The following is an 18223-nucleotide window of genomic DNA, read 5'->3' as shown; positions in this document are numbered from 1 at the left end:
GCAAACTGATAGGCTGAGTCCTTCAACTTTCTTCAGCACATCATTAACAGTTGTCCTGTTAAGAGATTTTTCTCAGAATCATTTATAGTATAGTTTTTTTAGCTTCTTATAAATTGTATTTAAAATTAGAGATTATTATTATTTTTTATGTTATTGCAGTATGCATGTGAGGATGCAAATACTCAGGTAAGAGTCAAATAAATAAAGTCACAATCATCAATTTTATGCATATGTACATACATGCCCATTATATCATGTCAAGTATAGATTGCAAGTAAAAATAATGTCAAAGAAATTAATGGTATGAGTTTTTAAAAAAAGAAAACAAATCTGGTTTACACCCAAACCAGTCACTATATCTCTCCATACATGTCTGCAAACCATTTTTACTTCTATCATGTACGTATACTACTTCATATGCTGCCTTTTGTTCATTAAAATTCCCACTTCTCTCTTTTTGAGGAACTAAATAGCTCCCTCCAATCATAATCTTTTGTTCTCCCTCTTTACCCATTTACTCTTCCTTTGATTTTGTTTTTTTGTTTTGTTTTGTTTTGCAATTGATCCTAATTCATTTCCTCTATATGTCTGAACTATTTCAGTGTACTCCTTTTATATTGCTTACTCATTGGCATTCTGGTTTTTAAATTTTAGTTTTATTTATTAAATTTCAGTAACATTAAAATTGCGGGTCAAATCCCGGGTCGGCCACATGACCACGGAGACATCCTCGGACAAACGCTGGCTCTTCGGATTTGAAACGGAGATGAGCACCGTCCCCTAGAGTTGGAAACGACTAGCACGCATGTGCGGAGGAACCTTTACCTTTACCTAATATTAAAATTACATAGTAGTTTGTATTCATGTTGCTATTTAGAATTAGCATTCCTGCTTGCATCTCATTCAGAAACACTTTACTACCCTAGTATAATTTATGTAAATGAAAGGAGAAATATATGGGTTCCATAAACAGTTATATTAAGGTTATTTCTCTTTTTCTTTTTCAGTGTATGACCACTTCCCAGTTCTATTTTTGAGAACATTTCCTTTTTATGCTGGAAACAACACAGCAAAGATATATATGGAAAAACCAAGATCAAAGCAGAGTAGCATTCAAAAAATATTTGTATGGGGAAGGGGATAAATAAAAATAGGATTCTTCTATTATATTAACAACTTATGACTTACCAAAATACTGTTATAAAGGAGGACAGAGATAATTTTTGACAATGAATTTGAACAAAAATAAAAAAAATCAAAGACATGAAATAAATAGTATATAGTTCTGCCCTTTTCAGTGTCAACATTTTGTAATCTTATCAGTGAAGTGGACATTGATAAGAGAAATAACTATGAGCTATATTCAGTTCAGAAACAAGGAACAAAATTGTTACTGAAGATGGAATATCACATTATCAGTAAATAGAAGTACTATAATATAAAGCACCATTAAGACATTTGGAGTACTGTATTTATTTTAGTAACATAATAGCAACTAAAGGAATTCTGCATTAATAGCATTATTTTGCATTATTAGAAACAGTTTTGGAGATTTAAAAGAACTGTTGTTAACTTGGGGAAAATGAAATTTCAGTATACCATATTTATTCTAAGACTTTATTATGAATAGTAGAAGAATGCATCTAACTGGAAAATTTAAAAGACTTTAAAATTTAAAAGTTTATGTATTATTTTCTTTCTCTAATAAACAATGTTTTTAAGAAAGGATTGGGTGGGTTTGCAGAAACTGAAATATATTTTGTGATTTCTATTTTTTGATATTTTAGATGCAAGTAAGTTTCTCCCATTCTTATTCATCCTTTAGTAGGAGTCCTTATGGAATACATTGCACATGCAGATTTACAAACAGTCAAATCAGACATAACATGATTATTTTACTTCAAAAACTAAAGGTGCTTTTTCAAAAGGCAACTGGACTTTGTTTTTCTTTAAAATGAAGACATTTCTTGGATGAGAAGTGAAATGTCTTCAAGGAAAAACAAAGTCCACTTGCCTTTTGAAAAAGCACCTTTGGGACAACCATGACCTGGATGACTGAGAATCTCCATAGACATCCTAAAGCATTATTTCTGAAAATGTTTCCCTTCATGTTTCATGAATACAGGGAAGAGAAGAATAAAGAAACACTATACATTTGCATTTTTTCTCATGTGTTTCTGACATTTAGAAATATGCAGTAGGCATAGGCATTATCTTCTTATGACATGTTTGATATTTAGAAATAAACAATAGACACAGGCATTATCTTCTTATGACATGTTTGATTCATTTCTTCTCTTTATCTCTTATTATTGTGAATTATATTATTATATATACTGATAAATTTTGGAACAGTGAAGTCTTTTTGCTTAAATCATTCTCTAGTCTAAGAGATGGATGACAGAGGCATTTGAAAGGTACCCACGTACCGCTTGCATTCATGCACGAACAGTGACAGCAAGAAATTTCACTATTCCCACAGGTATGTTTGATGAGTTCATCAAAAAGCTCTTGCAGTTCAGGTATCGTTTTTTTTTAAAAAAAAAATTCAATGGACTTCTTGCCAATGACTTGTGGAGGAGATGTTTGTCCTCTGTATGACATTTCAGTGCCAATGAATTGTATTTAATTCCAGTAAGTGTTTCTGAACAACTATTGACTGCAGATTAATGCGCGTGTTTTGAGAGGACAGGAGGCCCTTTTACAGTAGAGTGGATTGTACTTTGTGTGAATTAGATGTATTCTTATTCAGGTAGTATATAAACAAATGACACTGGGAAGATGCCTTTTCTGTGAGGGTATCCTTCAATCCTGCCATGCTGAAAAAATAAAAGAAAAGCCAAGACTTTTAACAGACAGCAGGAACAGTGCACAATAATTAGAAGCTCCTTAGGAAGATATACATGCTTATCAGTATTTCTGATTCCATCATTTTCCGCATATCGGAATAGAGATATATTGGATCAGGGGTCCCCAACCTAGTGGACCATGAGGGAATTGCAAACGGGCCGTGGAAAAGGCCAGTGAGCCCATGAGCACACGCACATATCCTCACTTGACCGAGCAGAGGGCAAGTGCGTACATGTGTGCTTCATTTGTGTGAGCGACAGGTGCACATGCACATCGCTCATGCAAATGGAGCTGTTTGCGCATGCGCTGCTGGCTGCTCACTCAGAACCATTCGCTCTCCTCCTCCCCCCCCACTGGTCCACAAAACCGGAAACATTGGGGAACTCTGCATTAGATGGGATGAGTCTGTACCTAAGATTTTAATGTTTATTTTGAGCTCCATTGTACCTTTTTTTTTGTAGCAGACCAAGAATTCTGAATACTGCCAGGCAACGAAATCTATTTAACATTTTTAGTTTCTCACAAGGGTTCTAATATAACATTATTCTAAGGCATAACTGAAAATTAATATAATTGTTGGAAGACTTTTTGAAAAGTTATACAGTACACCATCTAAAATAGATGCTAAATACTCAGAATATTCCATTGCCTGTTGGTGCCTGATATACACCAGCCATGCTATCCATTGCCAAAAATAGGCCCAATGACTTAGTAGGAAAATTCCTATAGGCTCCTTCACAGAGTCTTTGTCCCAAACCTGAAACAGGTCTTATGGGATGTGTTCCGTGCTCAATAAGGAATTCCCAATAATAGAGAATCAAATTGACACTTACCCACCAGTTGGAATCCTCTTGTCCTTCTACTATAATGATTTCTCCAGCCTTGAAAGTGAGCTCATCTTCATGGTCAGCCTGACAATCATAAAGGGCTCTGACACGATATAGACAGGATGTATTCTGCCATAAGCAAACAGTTTACCATAACCAAAAAGCTTAATTGCATGGATATTGTATATCACACAGAATTGCAAAAGCTAATCATAAGGCAAATAAAAAGAAGAAATATTCAGAACAGTAAATATCTTTGGGTTTTTAAAGATAATTGATATATTTCTGCATGTGTCTCATGCATCCATGAAATTCCATGGATTTTTATTGATACCAGTTTATGAAATGAAATCTCAATCCTATTGTGAAGAACACCTAAATATGTAAAATGAGACCATCACACAATGAATTACCTAATTGCTAAATATTTCAGTGCACATACGGTAATCATACACTGTGGTATTATCTATTTTTTAACTGAAGTATTGAACAGTTAATTGCCCCCAAGCCTGTCTGAATATGGGTTTGTATATATTTAGATAGTATCTAGGATATTTTGTATCAGAAGAAGATAGTTACCTTAGTCCATAAATGTGTATTCTAAGCAAAAATAACCTCAGGATATTAAGTTTAAGAACATACCATGTATCCCCTTTTTGGTAGTGGTGGAGGAATGTCATCTGATGACTCAGGAGATTGAGAAGAAGACCAGTGGTTCTCTCTTGAGTTTTGGTTTGGCTCAGAAGTAATCTTCATTCCTTCTGAGGCAGCTGCAATGTAAAAAGATATGTCATTTTCATTTTTTGGACAATCTAAGTGATTATGCAGAATGCATGTTGGTGTATTTAATGCTGTGCAATTTTCACTCCAATACTACTTGTATAGCATATGCTTCCCATACAATATAGGACAGATAATGGATCACTTCTGAAAGAGTGGATTCTTCTGAAAGCAGAAAAGAGAATGAACAGTTTATCCACTCCTGAATTATAGAACCAGTGTTGTTGGTTGAACATCCTGGTGCCCTTAACAGTTGCTGTATCATTGCTGAGTTCCTGATAAATAGAAAGATATTGTTTGCAAACAACAGAAAATCATAACTTTCTTCCATTCTTCACTGGTCAGGTTCTTGCTTGTGTTCGGTTCTAGGCATATTTAAATAAAGATTGAGAGAAACTGGAGCAGGTTTAAGGAAGGGGAGAGAGGGGAGGAGGAGGAAGGAGAGGGAGAAAGAGAGAGGGGGCAATGTATATTGGGATGTATTAGGATGTCGCCCAGAAATGGGCACTTGAAGCTTGACAGAATGCAAGATTAAATTTTAGTTGCCTCATTTTATGGTAAGCTTATTTGTCACAATGTATGAACCTAATGCCAGTATCTATTCCCTTCGTGATAGTGTGCTCTGTAATATAAAGTTATAACTTTACATTTTCTGGGAGGATCAGAGCCCACATTTATTCTTTCTCTCTGAAGTTTGCTGTTTGTGCCAAAAAAGCTGATACTTGTTATGATGAGAAGACATAATTCTAGAATATTTTGAGACCATAAATCAATCATAGTTGAAAACCAGTTCTAGTGGCCCAAAAGTGAGTAGCTGGCAGGAGAACTAATTCTGAAGAAGATGGGATGCAAACCAGTCCCATGAACCTCAAATAACCACAAGCTACTTAGGATGCTGGCAGATACAGAATATAATAAATCAGACTGGAGAAAGCAAAAACACACTTTGTGCTGGAGGATTTATTGTGGCTTTATGCAGATCAGATATTTGCAGTGGCTTGCCCACCAGACTCTATAGTGTAATGATCCAAAGGCATTCATAGTTTGCAGCCCATCCCTCCAGGAGCAAATTACATGCATCCAAACAACACAGGAAATAGAACTACCCAGTAGACCAGGACTTTTCAACCAGTGGCACCACCGGTGGTACATTGATGCTTGGCAGGTGATATGCGGCCCTGCCCAGGCTAGCCAAGTGTAGTGGGGGAGGGAATGAGCCAAAGCAGTGCAGTGCAGGATTTGCCATGAGAGTCCTCAGGAGCTGCAGGGCTGGGGTGAGACAAAGTCCCCAGGATCAGCACTTCTGGCTCACTGGGAAGAGAAAGGAAGAGGGGGGCAGAGACAGGAAGGGATATAAAAGGAGGCAGTTTTGGCGGGAGAGGGAGAGGAAAAAAGGTGCTGGAGAAAGAGGCAGAAGAGAAAAGCTTTTGTCAGAGAAGTGGGGTGTGTGTGTGTGTGTGTGTGTGTGTGTGTGTGAGAGAGAGAGAGAGAGAGAGAGAGAGAGAGAGAGAGAGGAGGGGAAAATGGTTTTTGGAGAGGTGTGTGCATGATAATGGGGAGGATTTTGGAGGGACATGTGCATGAGAATGGGGAGGATTTTGAAGAGGCATGTGTGTGAGAATGAGGAGGATTTTGGAGGGACGTGTGTGTGTGTGTGTGTGTGTGTGTGTGTGTGTGAGAAAAGGCTTTTTGTGAGAGAAGCCGTGAGGAGAAAGGGAGAAGAGAAAAGAAGAGAAAGAGAGAGATGTGAATGAGAAAGAGGGAGGGAGGGAGGGAAGGAGCCTAACCCTAAGCCCCTCCAACAGAGACCCCTGGATCCCCCCCACAGGTGCCCCCAACCTGAATGATGTAGAATTGGCCACACAGCTCCACTCCCCCCGCCAACAGTAGCCACAATGCTGATGTGGCCCTCAATGAAATCAAGTTTGACACCCCAGATATAAAAGGATATGGGAAGGAGAGGAGAGGATATAAAAGGAGAAGGGGTGAGAAATTTGTTAAATGAGATTTGCCCCATTTTATGACTTTTCTTGCCACATTTGTTACATGAATCACTGTAGTTGTTAAATTAGTAACGTGGTTGTTAAGTTAATCTGCTTTCCCCATTGACTTTGCTTGTCAAAAGGTTGCAAATGGGGATCATGTGATCCCAGGACACTGCAACCATCATAAATATGAATCAGTTGCCAATGCAAATGTAAATCATGTGACCCTGGGGATGCTGCAATGGTCATAAGTGTGAAAAATGGTCATAAATCACTTTTTCCAATGCCGTTGTAACTTCAAACAGTCACTAAGCAAACTGTTGTAAGTCAAGGACTCCCTGTACTTTATCACTTTTTCCCTCTTTTTTCAGTCATCAGGTTTGTGACACCTTGCTAGGCGACTGGTGGTACTTGAATATTGCCATATTCTAAAAGTGGTACAATTGGTGAAAAGGTTGAAAAGTCCTGCTGTAGACTACCAACTTCAGGGCAAGGGCCATTAATAGATAAAGGAGCAATTCAATACTTCTAAGTGAAACCTCTATGCTTATCCCCTCCAGTATTTAACCTATATTAACTGAGCATGCATCCTCATTAGAATAGGAGGTCAATGTCATATTTCTATTAGCCCCAGTTAGGACACAGATGCCTCCCTGTTTATCTCAGTGAAACAGCAGTATGATTAATTGTACATATCTCTGGGCAGCTTGTGATAAAACTAATGAGTGTATGAAAGGGACAAGTGTATTGATAATTTGGAATCACTACTGTAGTACCTAGGGACGTGGTGGCTCAGTGGATTAGGACGCTGAGCTTGTCGATCAGAAGGTCGGCAGTTTGGCGGGTTGAATCCCGAGTGCCGCATAACAGAGTGAGCGCCTGTTACTCGTCCCAGCTTCTGCCAACCTAGCAGTTCGAAAGCACGTAAAAATGCAAGTAGAAAAATAGGGACCACTCCGGTGGGAAGGTAACAGTGTTCCGTAAGCCTTTGGCGTCTAGTCATGCCGGCCACATGACCACAGAGACGTCCTCGGATAAGCGCTGGCTCTTCGGCTTTGAAACGGAGATGAGCACCAGCCCCTAGAGTTGGAAACGACTAGCACACATGTGCGGGGGAACCTTTACCTTTACCTTTACCTGGCCATTTCCTATTGACCTCTGAAGTAGATTTTAATATGTATTTTGAGCAGACTCTTCCAGTACTGAAGAAAATGACCAAGGAGAAACAGAACAGCACTTTTCAGTATCTTTAGAGATTTCACAAAGAGGATAACAGTCTGTTATTCTTAAATGGGAGAACTTGGAATAGTGATTTTGCTTAAGACAAATACTGTCTGAATGTGATAAAAATGTCCAGTTTGATAGTGTTTACCTAGATTCCTCTTCACTGAACACATTCAAGAATAACTGTGCAGCCATTTCCCAAGATTGCTATAATTTGGATTGTTGTATAGAGCTATGGTCTTCCCAGTTGCAATGTATGGCAATGAAAGTTGGACCATAAGAAAGGCTGAGCACCAAAGAATTGAGGAGAAGACTCCTGCGAGTCCCTTGGACTGCAAGGCGATCAAACCGGTCAGTCCTAGAGGAGATCAACCCTGACTGCTCTTTAGAAGGCCAGATCCTGAAGCTAAAACTCAAATACTTTGGCCACCTAATGAGAAGGAAGGACTCACTGGAGAAGAGCCTAATGCTGGGAAAGATTGAGGGCAATAGAAGAAGGGGACGACAGAGAATGAGGTGGCTGGATGGAGTCACTGAAGCAGTAGGCATGAGCTTAAAGGGACCCCGGAAGATGGTAGAGGACAGGAAGGCCTGGAGGAACGTTGTCCATGGGGTCACAATGAGTCAGACACGACTTCGCAGCTAACAACACACAGCATTGGTTCATAGCCAAAATGGTTTCTTTTGAGCCACAGAAGTATGTTATAAAAGGTGTCTCTTCCAACACAGATTAGCGTAGGCAACCTTTGTCATCCTGTAGACCAGTGTTTCTCAATCTTGGCAATTTTATGTGGATTGACAGCCAGAAATCCCAGCTGAAGTTCACATATCTTAAAGTTCCTGAGGTTAAGAAAGTTGCTGGACACCATAATCTCAGTGTCCTCATAGCTGGTGGGCCTCAAGAGATATTACAGTGATTGTTTTGCTTTTATTGTTTTGGGGATTGCTGGTTTTAAAGATGGGAATGACTTTATACAAGAAATCAAAAGTATTTATTGTGACTGAAAGAAATCAGATTTGAAGTGCAAAATGTGTTTTGGTAGGAATATGTAGCATCTATCAGAATGCTTTAAAGCAGTTAAATTACCTTTATATGGCAGCAGCCACTTTATCCCAGGAAAAAAAACGTTCATTGATATGTTCCACCTGTAACTACTCAATTTCCAAATCAGAGATTTTGATCAAAATTAGTTATCAAATAAATAGTTTATAACATTATTATTTTTGGATAAACTGTGAAGTAGGTGACCTTCTGTGTTTAAATAATTTGTTAAATATTTCTGAGCTTGGATGGGAAAACTTTTCCCTATTAAATTCTACCTGCTAGCTTTGCAGAGTTTATAGCATTCATATAATTGCACTTTCGGTAGCACTTATTTTCATAATGATAAAACTTGAAAAAAGTATTTTCCCCATCTTCCTCCCCCACCCAACTATTGCAGGCAGTTATGTAAATTGACTTTTTTCACAACTGAAATGCCTCTCTGAAGAAAGAGATAACAATTCTCAGTTACAACTAAATAGTATATTTAAAAGAAACTTTCTTACCTTGCTGCCAGGAATCCACCCCTTCAGAGAGTTCAGATGGCAGAGAACTGAGGGAAATAATGTACCGTAGGTGGAGAGGAAGAGGGAGAGGAAAATTATATACATGCATACATACATATGTACATATGTTGAATAATCCTCTACTTATTACTTGCTACTGAACGTCTCTAAATGATAGCCTCTGTCTAAATATTCCCAGTCTAGTGCAAAGTAGCTTAAATTTGCATTCACAAAATACCCTTAAGAGATTTCCAAAGTCCCAGCTGGTAAAAAAAAAAGATCAGTGATAATGACTATTTTGGCCAGAGTAACTTTTATATTCCCATTAACTCATGCACAAACAATGTAAGACTCTTAGTCTCTATTCAAAACTAGGATGTATCCTCAGAGCAAACCCAGCTTCAGGCAGGTAGCATTATTATTCAGTTCTGCATATCACATGTACACAATTACCTCAAACTCCTAGGAGAAGCTCCTTCTGGAGAGTAGCGACTTGGAAGTGAGAAAGATCTAGAATCTAATAAAAAAATAGAATCAAAGCTATTTTTCTCTGTTATGAAGTGAACTTTTCTAATGAGTCAGAAACATAGTAAAACCAGTGTCAAAAGCATAAGGAATCAGTTATCTGAATCAGTATATATATCAGAGTAGATTTTCCACTTGAGAAGTGATTCAGTAGGCTCTCTTACCATCAGAAGGACTGTGATTCAGTGGCGTAGAGGGCAGAGGCTCTGAGGAGGTCCGCTTATGCCTAATGGTCAGAGGAGGAGGCACAGCTCTTTTAGCCGCTGTATCTGCAGGATAGACAGAGTTGCTGGTTGGGGGTGATGGAGGAGAGAAGCTGGGGGCTCAGAAACAAATTCAATTACAGCAATCTTAATAAACTGTAAGATGCAAATAAGGAGAACAGGTTAATCATATCCTCAGATTCATCTACTGTATTTATATTAAAGCATAAGTGTGTGGTTTTACAAAGATTGCATTAAATATTAAAATAGATTAGTACTATTAGTACTATTACTATTAGTACTATTAGTACTAAAATAGATTAGTACTAATCTATTTTAAATATTAAAATAGATTATATATTAATATAAAATTAATATATATATATATAAAATTTTAAAAATGGTATAATTTCAAGACTAAACAAAAGTGTACCAAAAAACCATTGTCTTGCCTCTGGGGGCATTACGTGGTGGCAATGGAGGGCCTGGACAGGCAGAAGTGGGAGGTGACGCTGTTGCGGCAGATCTACCGCCATGTGGTATGGCATATAAGTCAGGGCACTTGTCCTGGGATGCTGGACTGGTTCCTCTGAAAAAGTCAGCTGGATTCTTCCATGACTGAGAGGCTGGCCCAGGAAGATTGTAGCAGCTTTGTGGGCGATGAAAGCGATCCTTTTTCACCAGCCAGGGCTGAAACATACAAGCAGACTACATTACTGGAAAAGTGAAGTTAAAGATAGTATTCTTTATATTTGTATATTTGGAAAACTGCTACATTTATCATCACATTTGGGACCATTGTATTAGGAAAAATATCCTCTTTAAAATGGTGACTTAAATATATAGTAACAGGTAGTCTATCTGGAGCACACTTTTGGATGAAAATCTGTGAGTGGCATCTTAACCACAGAATGAAATATGCTTAAGGCCCCTGATATTCAATAACAAAAATAATGCAAGACTATGGCCTTAGAATATCAAAATAGTTTAAGAAATTAGGCAGGACCTCATTGATTTTATTCAGTGACTGTGATAAATATCTGTGTAGTTTTCATGGAATTGGTATCAGAAAATATATCCAATAAAAGGTCAGTAATCTGTTAATAAGGTACCAAATCCATACCATACCAATTAAATAATAATAGTTACACATTTCAGCCTGACCAGAAGTGATGAGATCTTACCTTTTCATCCAGTTCATCATCACTTTCAAATATCTCCTCTTGGCCTGGCTGCCACTCATATTCAACATGAGCACGCATATTGAACTGATTATTTTCAGCCTGCAATAGCTGGAAGATACAGAACATCTCTGATCATAATGATATTGCGTGGGGAAAATTCCAAGCATTTCTAACGCCACTGGACTAACATCTATTTTCTTTGGTATTTGGGACTTTCAGTGGAAATTAGGAAGCAGCAGAAAACAAAGGGAAGGAATGTTTAGATATGTAATCACACTACTATAAAATACTGTGCTATGTACTCAGAATAGTCTTACGTAGAACAATTGTTCTGCTTTTTCAGTTTTAGCTCAATTCAGTAGAAGAGAAGGTGTTTTGAAATTTCAAAGAAGAATTTCACAGAAATTCTCAAGGTGATTTTTATTTTGCATTTGTTAGATAAAATCAAAGGATATAAGTGAATACCCTTTCAATCATCTCTCTATCAGTGGTTCAGCCTTCCTTCCTTCCACTTCCATTCAGTCCCAAAGATAGACATCATAAGTGAACTCTTTCCACTGAGCTTTTTCAGATTGTATTGGTAGACAGAAAGCTACAGCTGTAGTCCTAGAAGAAACACTTTATATTATTTCCAGCTCCATTGCATAAGGCCAGTGTTTCTCAGCCTCAGCAATTTTAAGATGTGTGGATGTTAACTCCCACAATTCTCTGATGCCTGGGGAATTCTGGAATTTGAAATCCACATATCTTGAGGTTGGTGAGATTAGAAACACTGGCTTAGGCAATATCACCTTGTGGGACTTCAGAGACATGCTTTCTCTATTGCCGCCTTTACAACAGCATCCCCTGATAGTTGGTTGGCCCTGATTCTGCCTATCTTTCAAAATGCATTAAGTTAGGGAATGTTTAAAAAGTAATACTCAAATACTCAAAAATAAGCTAAACAAGAATAAGAACAAAAACTGAAAAATCTCACAGGGAAAAATAGATTTAGAAATCAAAAGACTAACTTCAGCACAGGATGAATTCAGGGCTGAGGACTGAATATTTTGAGATTTCAACCACATCATTTCTGAACTATGAAAACCTACCTATTATAGCTGATTTTAAAAAATAGTGTGTGGGGGGGATGGGGGGGCAGTGGGGAAAACTGCATATGATATTGGGCTTGTATCCAAACCATGGCATTTCAGTTCTTTCTTTAATATTATGAACAAAATTATAATGTGTAAGAAGGCATTGCGTGGTTTGTCTATGATTAAGAAATCTTAATAGAGCTTTCTATTAAGATAATAGAGGTTATCTTAATAGAGGTTACTAGATGCCTAGCAAGGGGAAGATATGTCTCTTTTTGTCTTCATGTTCTTTGTCTTTTTTATATTTGTGTGTGTGTGTGTATGTGAATACACACCTAACTTTTCACTAATTCTCACTAATTCAAAAGAAAAAGAAACACATTCCACAGACTTTTGTTTGCAAGCGAGTAGAATCTGTTATTCTATCCTCTTTATACAAAGATCATGCACATAAATCATATAAAAACAGAAACACTTTAATTGAAGTAGTTGTGGTTATGACTCAATATATTTCAGCTTTTATTTTTACTTAACATGGTTCTGCTCTTATAATTTACAGTTAAGTGCTATGCTAAATAAAGCTGAACACCTATTAGAGAAGAGAAGAGATTCTGATAAAAGCTGCGGGAAAAAGATACATGTACAGCAGAGCTGTAATAGTTTCAGCATACTTTGCATTTTGAAAACATACTGCCTATAGCTATGTCTGGAGCACATTATCCAGACACCACTTGTCAAGGTCTTGGGACAATGCTAGACATATGTGTTGAACCTGCTGTTTCTTACCAGATTTTCACATGTGGTGTGATTCAGTAGCCTAGCAATATCAAGGGCTGTCTCTCCAGCTTCATTAGCTGTTGGAGAATATTAGATGTCACCAAATGAATAATAATTAAATAAATTGTCCACTTATATAAATCATATTGTCAACCACAGAAGGGACCTCAGAATGACATTTAAAGATTGTGGGTACATTATTTGTATTTCCAGTTTGAAACTTTTTTTCTAACAAAGGGTTGTTTTCACACCATGATTATTTAGCATGGCTGAAATATTACTTTTTTTAATCATCATCTATGCAAAGAAAGAACAGCAGTGCAAGACTGCAGGTAGGTCAAAAAAGTCAATATGGAAGCCACAACCAAGCAAGCAAAGCCCTGCTCATTTTTCTATGTATTATGCTCACAAAAAAACGGTGAGGCTTCAATCACATGGATGTGGCCTTCATATTAACTTTTTGACTCCCTCCGTGGAGAGCTCCCTGAAAGAGAAAGATCTGCAAAAGACAGAAAAAAGCAATATATAAAACACTGATGCAATGCTCTGACAACTGCCTCATCTAGAGCCTTTGTGAAAAGCATTTTTAAAAGGGTTTTCTACTCTGGATTAAGCAAGTAATGAATGTGGAAGGAATCAGGAAGTATGAGCAAAGTTCCCCTAACAGGAAAATATGTGGTGTGGGAAAATTCATGTTTGAGCATCCTTACACCGGGGCTTGAGCCATACTGAAACACTATACTAGTGTATGATTTTGATGATTCAGGTGAAGTGAAGAACAGCATAAAAAATTTCAGTATTAGGCATTGTATTAACTCAGAGTATTGTGATGGTAATGCATTTTACTTTCTTTTGTTTTTAATTAAACTTTGTTGTGTTAGAATAAGACCTCTGGTGCCTAAAGGTTGCTGGAAATGAACCAGTTAGACCGCAGTATATAAAGTTGCTGTTTTAAACACAGTTTTTAAAATATTAATTCTTAAGTTATTCTCCAAGTTACATATGGAACATAAGAGCTAACACTATGTAAATTTAAATATTATATACAATAAGATACAAAACATGCAATTAAAGCTGTTCTGTTATTTTCACAACTACAGTCATTATACTATAGAAGGATGTATGTCATTTGAGAATAAAATCTTGCCAAAATGACTGGTTGGGGTTTAACATTTTAATATTTAGTATTAAGAAGTGTCAAATTAATATTTGTCTTAGCTGGAAGAGCAAACAAGATTTATTTGTTGTATCTAAGATATATGACTCCTTGCAGCTCAAGGAAGGCATAATTACAAGATTAGATAGACATCAGCTTATGAACGCACTGCTAAATTATGGTTAATCAATATTAAACATGAAACCTAATTTCTTTCTATAGTTGCATCAAAGAAGGAAAGGGGAAGTGAATTACTCATGACTGCAGAGAAGATAGATTTGTTTTATCACAATAAATTGTAAAATGTAGTGAAACTGTAAGCTTCTGGTAAATGAATGTACTAAGGGCAAAACATTATAGTACTATTCTCCAGCAGTAAAGTATGCCAAGCCAGCATAAAACATGCTGCTCTCGTTGCCAATTTCTATTCTGCCACAGAAGGAGGCTGCAACTGGTCCTCTTGTCACTACTGATTTAATGTGGCCTGTTAAGGAAAGTGATTGGTGGGTTCCCATGGCTTTGTTTCCCATCTCACTAATCATTGCCTCTGGACAGAGGAGGGAAAAAAATCACCCATTACTATGCCTGCAAGGACTGTAGTTGTCAGAGCTGGAAAGAAAACAGCCTGAAGCCAAGTAAGACCATTATGAAACCCCTTTGCAGATGCCTTCTACATCTGAGGTCATAATGTGAATGGCACAAATGCCCAAAACCAAGTAAAGGCAGGATAAATTGATGCAGGACTTCAACACTATATCTGATGTGTATCAGCTACTACATATAAGTATCTAGATTTGGTAGTAACTGATTTTCTTTGTTAATTTTCTTATCAATTATAAAAGCAATTTGCCTATTCAAGCTTTGTCCTTGGCTCTTGTGCTTTTGCTCCTGAGTGTAAGTTTTTGTTGCTAGGATGAGATTTACTGCCTTGTCCTGGGTAAATTGCTGGCACCTATTGGCTTAGGCGAGTGTTGGCAGATGCCTGGAACAGCATGTTTAGCCGCCAATCAAGTTACTAACTGTTGGGTTTGACAGATATGAAGATACACCTAAAATAACATGTCCAATCACTGTAGGATGTTATTTTCTCCCATGGTTCTATGGAATTTAGTAATTATTGTTGTTTAAGAACACTTGCCTATAAAGTTGCCAAGAGTTGGAGATGACTGAATGGGTAAAACTAACTATTCTTAAATGGCTTGCAATTAAATATTGTGTACTGGAAAAGACTAACCCAATGCAGTAACATCAATGGGAATGGGTTAAATGTTCAGGTATGCAGTATTAAAATCAAATTTACAGTGATACAAATATTCAAGTATGTTTTCTTAAACTGAACATTCATCCATTACTACTAAGTAAACCTACAATTAAAAAACTACAGAAGAGACAGAGAAAGGAAAAATAAATATAGTACAGGGTATAAAATACAGCAGCATTATAATCTTCACTACAGATTTTGTAGCACTACAGTGAAATTGACATTTTGCCTTCTCATTCAGAACACTCATTTTATTTCATGATCACTTACTGATTGTGATGTTGGCTTTTGCTCGCAGAAGAAGTTTTATGCATTCAGGTTTATTATGAAGGCTACAATAATGAAGGGGAGTATTTCCCTTGGATGTCTGTTTCAGCAGGCTCTCACTAGAAGAGAGAAATTATTCATCATACAAAAATCCTCCACTTATGGAACCACATTTATTGATTGATTAACTGATCAAATTTATTTGGCATCCATCTCACTGATCAGGGCGACTCTGAGTGACTTACGATGATAAAACACACAGACATTCAATTATTATAAATATAAAAATGGATTAAAGCTACAAAAATTAAAACAAACTAAAAAAACAAGGATTTGGAGGGGAGAGGTAAGGGTGCCTTCTCCATTAGTGTGCCAGCCACCTCCAGCCAACAGCTTCTACTTCAGGACCCCATGCGAATTGACAAAACCAGGTTTTAAGGCTTTTCCTGAAAGCTAAAAGAGATGGGGCAGATCTTACCTCCTGTGACAAGATGTTCGAAAGGGCAAGAGCTGTGGCAGAAAATGCTCTTCTCCTGGATCCCAGCAGCCAAAATTCCTTGGTTGATGGGATCCGCAGTAGGCCCCTTCTGCTAGCATGAGTGGAGCAGGTCATTCCCAGTGGGGAAAGATGGTTCTGCAGATATCTTAGACCCATGCAATAAAGACTTTTAAAGGTAGTAACCAACTTGAATTGCACCCGGAAGCCAATTGGGAGCCAGTGCAGCTCATGTAACAGTGGTGTTACCTGGGCCACCTTAGGGACTTCCAAAACTGTCTGTGCTGCTGCATTCTGGACCAATTATAGCTTCTGAATATTCCTCAAGCATACCCCCATGTAGAGCATGTTGCAATAATCCAAATGGGAAATGACCAGGGCATGAGTGACTGAACGCAAGGCCTCGCAATCCAATAAAGGGCACAATTGGTGCACCACATGAAGTTGTGTGAAACATCTCCTAGCCACGATTGCCAACTGCTTTTTGAGCAGGAGTTGTGAATCTAGAAAAAAACCCAAGTTGTGCACCAGATTTGTCTGTGGTAGTGCCATCCCATCCAGAACTAAAAATGATAAATGTCTGGATCCAGAGGCTCCATATACCCATATCCAGTCCATCTTACCAGGGTTCAGTTGAAGTCTATTGTCCCCCACCCATGCTCCCACAGCTTGAGGCACCATGAAAGAGCATCCACAGCATCATTTGGGTCACCAGGGGCAGAGATGTAAAGTTGTGTATCATCAGCATATTGATGATATCTCCCCCCCCCATGATATCGAATGATCTATCCTATATGGAGTATGTCAATTTTTGTTCCACTGAAGTGAAGAAAACCCAGAGCTAATAGCTCAGAATCTATTAGTACTCTCACTTTATTTGGTGTGCATGTGAAAAAAAACCCACAAGAACATTTGCTACTTACTAATTCTGTTAGGCCTATCAAATCAACTCACCTATTCTGCACCAGGAAATCTACAATATGCAAAGAGGTTCGGTCACTAACTAGGACTGCCAGATGAAGAAGTGTCTCTCTAGATTCCTTTGAAACAAGAAACAAGCTGATTATTTAAGAAAATGGATTGCCATGATAATTCATGAGGAACTAGCATCATAGGAATGATTTCTTCAATTTCTGCTAATTTACAATCGAAAAAACATCAGAAGAAAGTTTATGGAATTACGTGCCTAAACTTAGATTACAAATTGGTCTCTGATCAAAGTGCAAATGAACAACCCATGGGTGGCTAATAGTTTACTGGAGAATCGGGCCGCATAATCCTGTCTATGAAATGAACTCCTCCCAACTGTTCCTATTGTCAGTATCCATTTTTTAAAACTTTAGCGTTAACATTAAAAGGTCCCCTCAGGTGGAAGCAGAATCACAGAACTTTCCTGTGAAATCTTAATATTTAGGCTATAATTACTATTAGTAAAGAAGGGCTATTTGTTTATTTTATTAATTACATTTAAGGGAAAATGTAGGGCACTGACAAAATGAGAGGCCAACAGAGACAGTGGTGGAAAGAAATATGTCAGCATTATCCCTCATGGTGGCCTCCAAATGAATAGGAAATTGGAATCTATCAGCACTACTGACAACAGGAATAACAATCCAACACATCTTGAGGACACCAAATAGTAGAAAATGGATATATAAAAAAACCTGTGTCAAATTGTATCAAGTTTTTTTCCACTGACATTCAGTAGATTTTGACTCAAATAAAGGAAAGGAAAGTTAATGAGTTTCCTTACTGAGCAAGCTATTGCCATGAAGAAAAAGACCAGAACATTATTGCTGAATCACTTTAGGTCAGACATGTCAAACACAAGGCCCGGGGGCCGGATCCGTCCCGCGAAGTGGTTTCATGCGGCCCACGAAGCCATCCTGGAAACAGCGAGGGAACGGCCCCCACTGCCTTGGCCCTGGCCCAGAGACCCTCCTTCTGCCAGAGACCCTTAGATCTGTCCCACTCCTGCCCAGGCCCCCATAGGCACCCTTGATGCGAACAATGTAGAGCTGGCCATGCCCACCCAGTAGGACATATGCACTCTAGCCACGCCCA

General features: G+C 38.0%; 1 protein-coding gene across 1 annotated transcript in view; it reads right to left on the bottom strand.

Annotated features, from left to right (window-relative positions):
• Window positions 1-208: 208 nt before the first annotated feature.
• The window catches only part of LOC310638174 (arf-GAP with SH3 domain, ANK repeat and PH domain-containing protein 1-like), a 47606-nt gene continuing 29591 nt past the window's right edge, over window positions 209-18223 (bottom strand). Inside the window, exons 18-28 of the mRNA XM_083359002.1 lie at window positions 17114-17199; window positions 15667-15782; window positions 12989-13056; window positions 11127-11234; window positions 10395-10632; window positions 9904-10008; window positions 9668-9731; window positions 9215-9261; window positions 4320-4447; window positions 3684-3806; window positions 209-2819 (exon numbers count right to left, since the gene is read on the bottom strand). Coding sequence (XP_083215128.1) covers window positions 2745-2819; window positions 3684-3806; window positions 4320-4447; window positions 9215-9261; window positions 9668-9731; window positions 9904-10008; window positions 10395-10632; window positions 11127-11234; window positions 12989-13056; window positions 15667-15782; window positions 17114-17199 — 1158 coding nt within the window. The 3' untranslated portion in view covers window positions 209-2744. The remainder of the gene's footprint in view (window positions 2820-3683; window positions 3807-4319; window positions 4448-9214; window positions 9262-9667; window positions 9732-9903; window positions 10009-10394; window positions 10633-11126; window positions 11235-12988; window positions 13057-15666; window positions 15783-17113; window positions 17200-18223) is intronic.

Source organism: Vipera ursinii (assembly GCF_947247035.1).
Source record: "Vipera ursinii genome assembly, chromosome: 3".
Lineage (NCBI taxonomy): Eukaryota > Metazoa > Chordata > Lepidosauria > Squamata > Viperidae > Vipera > Vipera ursinii.
Note: the sequence above shows the minus strand (reverse complement) of the source record. Positions and strands in the feature narration are given on the sequence as shown.